Genomic DNA, 8,903 nt, shown 5'->3' on the forward strand with positions numbered 1-8,903 from the left:
AAATCAAAATAGATAATGGCCCTTGGAGGAAAAAAATATTTGTATAATACCACAAAGATCATAGTCCTGGAGTGTAAATGTCTGAGCAGTATCACCACTAACTTCTTCATTAACCATTCAGGATTATTTCCAAAACCTGAAACAAATTCCATCACTACACTCACCTTCAGTGGAGCATAAAGTATGTTGCTATCGTGCCTGTTCCACAGTCTTTGTCATTAATTAATCCTATTTTACATGAAAAACTAAGTTTTTCTCACCAGTTGTTATTTCTCATCTGAGGTCTTCATTTATTGCTAATGACTAAATTAAAGAGTAGCTTCTCCAATTATCCTTTCTGGATGGGTGTGGTGAGAAAGAATAGAACTGAGGCATACTGAGTCTAACCATACAGTTTTTTGAGAGTATTTCATTTTCATATGTGTACTTACTTAATGCCCCAGAATGCCACAGCTATCATTCTATAGTTTAGCAAATGGTAAAGCCTGTGGTTTCATGAGTTTATTTAGCACATGTTCAAGTGAAGTATTCTTAAAGTTTAAACTGTTATTGTCAGAATAAATAGTATATTTGAGATGCAGTCACCTTAATTTTTCTATTTGTGCTTTCTCACATTCACTTTCTATTTCTTCATCATTCATTTTTAGTCATTTCTAAAACTTTTCTAATCCAAGGACTCTGGAGAGTTGCTGTTAGTTCTTAATTGCGCATCTTCTCATCTATAATAGTTCTTACTTGGGATATTCAAAAACAGCAGAGATTATTGATTTAGGAGAGATGGTCAAATAGCTTAACACTTCACCTGCAAAATACCTTTCGTTTGTTTTGTGTTTCATCGATACATCTTATGTCTCTATCTAAAAAACAAGACTGTCCAGGTATCTGCCACTGAAACTTACTACCTCTTCAATCATTTCAGCTCTGGAAAGGAAGAGAAATGGAAGTGAAAAAATTGAGCATTTCCTGGCAATTCTTAATAGTTCTGGTTCTGATCCTGCAAATTCTGTCTGCGTTGGATTTTGACCCATACAGAGTCCTAGGGGTCAGCCGAACAGCCAGTCAGGCTGACATTAAAAAGGCTTATAAGAAGCTCGCCCGGGAATGGTAGGTGAAACAAAGAAATGGCAGTTTGATATAAGCTAAGCAGTTTTACGGGGGGAATGAAACCCTAAATTATGATTAGTTTTTATTTGTCTCTATCTCTGTGTTCAATAAATACATGTACATATATCTGTCTAAAATATTTAATGTGGGAGAATTAACTTTCATGTTACTCTATAATTTTGAGTGATGAGAACCCTATGTTATTATGAAAGTCCCTCTTAGGAATTCTTAGACTTAAAGAATTGCCTGAGATACTATTTGCATTTTTAGTAATAAAGTAGGATGGGAGCTTTAATTTAAAAAAAAAAAAAAAAAACCCACTATGTAATCAACAATAGATAAGCTGCCCTTTCCAAGGCATGTTACTCATGATGTCGCTCTAAATGAATACAATTACTAAAGGGAACACTACCCGTTCCTATTCTCCAAGTTGTTAATTTTTAAGCTTTGAACAATTTTTAAAGAACTTTTTGTCCCCAATTTAAAAAGAATATTCAAGAACTGAGTACATTACTTGAAAAAAATATCTTACAGAAAAATCATAAATGTACCTGTAGATAGGGGAGCTCTGGTACCATAGTGGCTAAGGCACTTGACTGCTAACCAGAAGACTGGTGGTTCAAACCACCAGCCACTCCTCGGAAGGAAGATGGGCAATCTACTTCCGTAGTGATACTGCCTCAGAAACCCAAGGAGGGGTCGCTATGAGTCGGGTCCGACTTGATGGCACATAACAACACAACAACAACAACCTGTAGATAGAGCTTGTGCTAGAGACTATACAAGCGTTTGTGAATGAAGGATATCAGTAAGTCTGAAACATATTTTGGGCATATGTCATTGCTTTCTTCCACCAATGCGTTGGCTATGGCAAAGAAGCTGAAATAAGTGCTGGGTTATAGCTAAAAGGGGAACAGGAGGGGGAGGAAGGGTTGTAAAGGACACATGAAACTATAAGCTGAGTGAACTAACCATAACTACTGAATCATTGAACTCCAAGTTCTATGCTTTTTGTCTCATGTTAACCTTATAATTACCCTATAAGGGAGGATATTGTTTTCCCTGTTTCATAGATGAAGAAATTAAGGCTCAGAGTTAAGTCTCTCTTCACCTCTGGGTTCACAGTTTGACCTTAATATGTAGTTGATTTGGGGAGTGGGGGGTTGTTGTTTGCTTTTTAATCACTTGCCCATCTGGGCAAAAGTAAGGGTGAGTGGATTAATATTTGGATAGGAAGGAGCTGCATGAAACAGTAGGAAGTTATGGAGAAGCACAGCTGCCACATGCAAATGACTTTGCAGACTGCATGACTCTGCTTGGCACCATTGTTCTTCAGTGAGAAGATATATCTGTTGTCAGACGGGTTGCAATGAAGGTAGAAAGTAATTCAAGATATATTTTGAGTAACTATTTTAGACCATACTGCTATCAGGAGGAATCCAGAATTGGATGCTAAAAACACAGTCTCTAATTATGCTTGACTTCTTTCCAGGCATTCTTTTTACCCCAAAGTTGCTTTCTGCATTATTTCAAACTCTTACCTCTTTATGTTTAAAGCAAAAATATATAAATCTTCAGTTAATTCTTAAGGTAGTGGCATTCTTTGAGACAAAGTACAGCCTGCGATAACATTTTAAGAGCAGAACTGATAACTTGACTATGCAGGGCCTATTAAAATATCCAGCTTTGGCTTTTCTGTCTTCCAGAGCTGAAAAGGATGTTATGATATTAATTAAATGAGTCACATACTTCTCTTCCATAATTAGGTTCTTGGTAAGAGTCATTCATCACCATAGAAATAGAGTGTCATCCAGTGAAAGTCTAATTTTTTCTTTACCTTTGTATTTCCACTGTAGTAGTATTTTTGGTTGTTTTGGCGATGGCCGTGTTTATCACTGAACTCATTTGTTTCATTTGGTAATGATTACACAACTTCTAGGGAGCTCTGTCAGCACAGTGCCTAAGGCACTTGACTGCTAACCAGAACGCTGGCGGTTCAAACCCACCAGCCACTCCTCGGAGGGAAGGTTGGACAATCTACTTCCGCAATGATGTTGTTGTTGTTATTTGCCATCGAGTCGGCCCCGACTCCTAGCGAAACCTAAGGAGGGGTTGCTATAAGTCGGGTCCGACTCGACGACACATAACAGCAACACAACTTCCAAGGTTTCCTAGTTTGAGTTTTCAGAATGAGCTGTAGCAGGAAGAAATGGTTAACTGTTGACTTAGATCTCTGACCTTCCTCTGCTATGTTTGCTGCTTAGTGGTGTTCTCAAGAACTTTCTCCTTGCTTGGTAAAACCATTTGAAATCACTTTTTTCTCAGGAAAATTGTTTTCTGTCCCAGTAATTAGCATTTTATCGTGAGCACTTTCCTTTTGGTATCCACAATAGCAAAATAAACAACTATTCCCACTCTAAGAAAAAAGCGTCCTAACATTTGAAGCAGAACTAAATGGTAACTGGGTTTGTCTGATACTTCACTGTATTACTTTCTCTACCTTCATGTTGATTCCTAGATAGCCAATAGATACCTCACACAGTATTTTCCTCACTTTGAAATTTAAAAGATATTTATCTCAGTTCATGAAATGATTTCCTGTGCACCAAAAGAAAAGCACTGGACAGTACTTTCCTAGGGCTGAATATTTCCTTCTCTAAATGTTTTTTTATTGTGTGTCTTCCTGCAATTAGGGGAATAGCCATATAAGCTGAAAACTGTCTTGCGGTTTCCTCCCTGCTCTTAGGCCTTGGCTTCCTCTGTGTCAGGATCTGTGGTTTCTAACACAGCTGCTCTCAAGACTGCTTTTGGTTCATTCTCCTTAAAAGCCCCTTCCTGCCCTTCTTCCCCTACAGAGTTCTTCCCTATGTTCATCTTAGTTTGGATGGTTGCGTAATTTTATCTTCTCAGTCTTTAACCTAAGTTTGCATATTGAAAACACTTTTTTTTCTTTATCTATTTTTTTTGTCACCCAGAAACATGCTTTGGGGCCTCCATCTCGTTTCCTTCAGTCATACTGTTTTCATTATGCCTAGCTGAGATTTTTCTTTTCCACTAATATTCATAACAAGAAGTAAAGGGATAGGTTAAGAGAGGAATGATGTGTAAAGTCAACAGTCAACATTTTGAAGTTTATTTTTAGAGAAATCAGAATATGTGGTATAATTCATGCAGCATGTTTCTGCTAGAATAAGTTGGTCAGGTTGTAGGGTTTTTTTTTAAATTCCAATGTATTTAACGCTGTGTTTAGTAGTCATTTGCTTCCCAGTGGGTTAAGTCTTTCCAGAACCTTTGCTAGAGAAAATTCATTAGAAGTTTGCAGAAATTATTACATAAAGCACTGTAAGACAGAGTCTTTTGATAAAAATGAATATGTAAAAAAGTTGATCACTATAAAACACTGATTTATCTTAGGGGCTCCCAAGAAAGTAAAATCTTGACCCTACTTTCCAGGACTTTAAAAATCCCCAAAGCTGAAATTGGTATAAACTTGAGAAGATTACAAAATAATGTATGACAGCAAGATGTATACAGTTAATTGCCAACTGTGTATAATAGCAAATGTTGAAGATTTAATTCTGTCTAATATTAGTTGAAGTAAATTTGCATAAACTGTAGACTTTTCTCACACTTGAAATGTGGCCTTGATGTTATCCATTTATGGGTGAAAAGACAAATCATAGGTAGAGTAGAATAACCAGGGTAGTAATACTAAAAATTAAAATATTCTAATTTGAAAGTCAACAGCAAGGTAATATTTGGAACACAGCTGTTACTAAATAAATTCATGGTGCATCCTAAAAGTTGTTTCCTGTGTCTTCCTATGTTGTCAGAAGAAATGCCTGTATCAATGTTATTCTTATTCTAACATTGGGATGAAATGCTGCCACCAAGGAAAAGATGTTGATTGTTAGGCATAAGTGACTTTAGCCTTGAGCCAGCTTTCAGTGTTCGGGAGCAATGTAAAGACGTGTACATTTATGTGTACATTTTCATGTACTCCAGCCTGAGTGCTATGGAAAGAAATTGCCTGTTTCCAGGTTTCATTTATCATAATCATGTGAGGAAACTGGTTGCTTTTACCATTTGTTTTAAGAAACTGTATTAACAAAATAGCCTCTCGTTTTCCTCCAATGTAGTAAACTGTGTACAAGGATGTATAAAAAAATTAAATCTATTGTTAATGTTTGCCCGTTTCTGTTTCAGGCATCCTGACAAAAACAAAGATCCTGGAGCAGAAGACAAGTTCATTCAGATTAGCAAGGCTTACGAGGTACGGTGCCAAACTTTGTGATGCATCCAGGAGCTCTGCCTTTGCTGTCGTTGGGTGCTGTCACGTTGCCCCTGACTCATCGCAACCCTGTGTACAACAGAACGAAACACCGCCTAGTCCTGCATCATCCTCACAGTCCTTGCTATGCTTGAGCCCCTTGTTACAGCCACTGTGTCAGTCCATCTCATTGAGAGTCTTCCCTCTTTTCGCTGACCCTCCACTTTACCAGGCATGATACAGTTCTCTAGGGACTGGTCCCTTCTGTCCACATGACCGAAGTAGGTGAGATGAAGTCTGGCCATTCTCGCTTCTGTGCAGCATTCTGGCTGCACTTCTGGGACAGGTTTGTTTGTTCTCTAACACCTCTGCCTTAGGTGATCAGTTTTATAAAGTCTTTTGAGAAAGGGCATTTGCCCATGCCTTCGACCAGTTTCTAGATGATGGCAGAGAGAACAGATTTGGCCACATCTATTATGTTGAAGAAAGTGCCTGAACACTTCAACTCTTAAAAAGACTGACCTGTTTTTTTTTTTTTTTTAATTAGGATTTGGGTGAAGATTTACAGAGTAAATTCACTTTTCATACAGCAGTTCACATATACTTTGTCTCATGTCATTGACCAAAATTTACAATGCAGCAGCTCCCCTCCCACTTCCTCCCCATAGTTACCTCCTCCCAGTGTCCATCCCTTCATACTCTTCTGCACCCTGAGCTATCTCCCTGTGCATAAGCAGCCCTTCCTTCTCCCATGATTGTTCTCTCCAGGGCGTGTGTCTACTTGAGGTAAATGTTTAACTCACATGCCTGTACTTTGTTTGGCTGGAAACCACAGGTGTGGGTTCAATTCCAGACCTGAAGGGCAGCTAGGGGCCATAGTCTCAGTGGTTACACCAGGCTCCATTGGACCAGCAAACCTGGTCCCCACCTTCTTTTTTTTTTTGCCTCCAAATGATTTTGAGTTTTGTACCACATTGTTCTCCCTCTTTATGCAGGATCTCCTACATCCCTCCCAAGTGGATGGCAAGACTGACGTATTTTTAAAAGCTTTCATTAGAATTTAAAAATTACCCTGAGTGTGTATCTCTGTTGCCTGTTAGAAACTTACATTGAAGAATTACAGACCAATTTCCCTGTTCCGCTTTAAGTCCCACAAGGTTACAAATCCATTTAAACCCAAAATTTTCAACAGGTCTCCAACATGTCAGCCTCACTAGGTCTAGAATGTGCAGAAAAGAGAAGTGGTGACATCCTGAGTCTGTAGGGCAGTGCTCTTCAACAGCCAGTGTTCAGTGCATAGCAATGACACATCACCCTAAAATAGATTCTCAAATTTTAGACTTAAGAGTTGCTTTTAAGTGAAACAAAGGTAACTGGAATACAAGGCACTGAACTAATTCTGTGGCCATATTTTGGTTTTCATAGCTTTTCATGCCTTGCTTTGCATTATTTCAACTCACAATATATGACTAAGCCAGTTTTCTTGTGATTAAGCCTGGTGATCAACATTATGTCAAGTTTTCTTTGTTTTACTGATGTGTTTAGTTTTATGATAGATCAGAATCTTTAATGATAAGATGAGCACAAGTGACTAAATGAAGTACTTATTTCGGTCTTAAATTTTCTTTAATGTTCCTATTGAGAGATAAGAGTTTCTTGGTATGTAAGTGAATGTGTTTAGGATATCTGATGTCATAATCTTTACATGTACAGGTATATGTGTATGTAACATCTGTTTGGGCAGTGTCCAACCATGTATTGTCCATAGTCCCATAAGATTATAATTTAAAAAAAAAAAAAAAAACTGAACTCACTCTATTGAGTCAATTCTGAATTAGTGACCCTATAGGACATAGTAGAACTGCCCCATAAGGTTTCCAAGGCCATTATCTTTACAGAAAGACACTGCCTCATCTTACTCCCACAGAGTAGTTGGTGGGTTTGAACCACGAACCTTTTGGTTGGCTGTTGTGTGCTTTAACCACTGCACCACCAAAGCTTCTTAGAAGGTTATTAATAGAGTTCAGAAATACCAATTGGAGAATGGTATATACCAGCTGTACTTTGCCAAGTACTGCAATCCAGAGATCCAGTCTGTCTCACCAGCTCTCCAGGTCTGGCGTCCCAGCCCTGCGTGGCAGGGGAAGGGGATCCTGGCACCCATCCACAGCTGCTTGTCCCACTGCAGTCACCTCAGTCAGAGACCATGCAGATGCCACTGGAGCCACCAGATTGAATGCCCTGTCAAGGCCACTACTTCACTTGTCCACTGAGGGGTCCAGGTGCTATGCAGGCTGTAGCAGTGGTGGGAGGAGAAGCAGGAAAGGCAGCCAGATGGTGAGTGTGCATCACGGCAAGTAAGCAAGGGCTGGGCACAGCTCTCGGAGACCTGGTGGCTACCACACAGGACCAGCAGTGTCAGTGCCAAAGTTTTATGCAGTTCCTCAGCATGGCAACAGCTAACTAATGAAAGTCCTGCACACCTCTCTCCTGTATATAATATGATGTTCACACAGTGTCCAAATCACATAATATTGTATTTCACAGAACATAGCACAGATACCCCACTGGAGGCCCTCACTCGGTTATGCCAGGAGATTTGGAAGACAGCCATATAATATGATATTCTCTCCTGTGTATATAATATGATGTTCACACAATGTCCAAATCACATAATATGCTATTTCGCAGAACATATTGCAGATGCCCCACTGGAGGCACTCACTCACTTTTGCCAGGAGATTTGGAAGACAGCCACCTGGCCAACTAACTGGAAGAGATCCATATCTGTACCCATTCCAAAGAAAGGTGATCCCACAGAATGTGGAAATTATCAAACAATATCATTAATATTACACACAAGTAAAATCTTACTGGAGATACTTAAAAAATGTTTGCAGCAGTATATTGACAGAAAACTTCCAGAAATACAAGCTGGATTCAGAAGAGGACATGGAACAAGGGATATCATTGCTGATGTCAGATGGATCTTGGCTCAAAGCAAAGAATACCAGAAAAATGTTTATTTGTGTTTTATTGACTATGCAAAAGCATTTGATTGTGTGGATTGTAACAAATTGTGGATAACATCAAGAAGAATGGAGAATTCCAGAACACTTAATTGTACTCATGAGGAACTTGTACATAGACCAGGAGGCTGTCATTAGAACAGAACAAGGGGACACTACATGGGTTTGAAATGAAGAAGGGAGTGCATCAGGGTTGTATCCTTTCACCTTTCACCATGTGTATTCAATCCATATGCTGAGCAAAAAATCTGAGGGAAACTGGACCATATGAAGAAGAACCTGGCGTCGAGATTGGAGGAAGAATCATTAACAACCTGCAATACACTGATGACACAACTTGGCTTGCTGAAAATGAGGATGATTTGAAGCACTTACTGATGAAGACTGAAGAATCCAGTCTGCAGTATGGATTACATCTTTTTTTTTTCTTTTTTTTAATTTTATTTTGATTTGGGTGAAGATTTACAGAGTAAATTCACTTTTCATACAGCAGTTCACAT

General features: G+C 38.9%; 1 protein-coding gene across 1 annotated transcript in view; it reads left to right on the forward strand.

Annotated features, from left to right (window-relative positions):
• The first annotated feature begins 937 nt into the window (after nucleotides 1-937).
• Nucleotides 938-8,903, forward strand: part of DNAJC16 (DnaJ heat shock protein family (Hsp40) member C16) — a 58,192-nt gene continuing 50,226 nt past the window's right edge. Inside the window, exons 1-2 of the mRNA XM_007950761.2 lie at nucleotides 938-1,104; nucleotides 5,311-5,377. Coding sequence (XP_007948952.1) covers nucleotides 938-1,104; nucleotides 5,311-5,377 — 234 coding nt within the window. The remainder of the gene's footprint in view (nucleotides 1,105-5,310; nucleotides 5,378-8,903) is intronic.

This window comes from Orycteropus afer, unplaced genomic scaffold (assembly GCF_000298275.1).
Source record: "Orycteropus afer afer isolate SDZICR_OR568_19922 unplaced genomic scaffold, OryAfe1.0 scaffold00288, whole genome shotgun sequence".
Lineage (NCBI taxonomy): Eukaryota > Metazoa > Chordata > Mammalia > Tubulidentata > Orycteropodidae > Orycteropus > Orycteropus afer.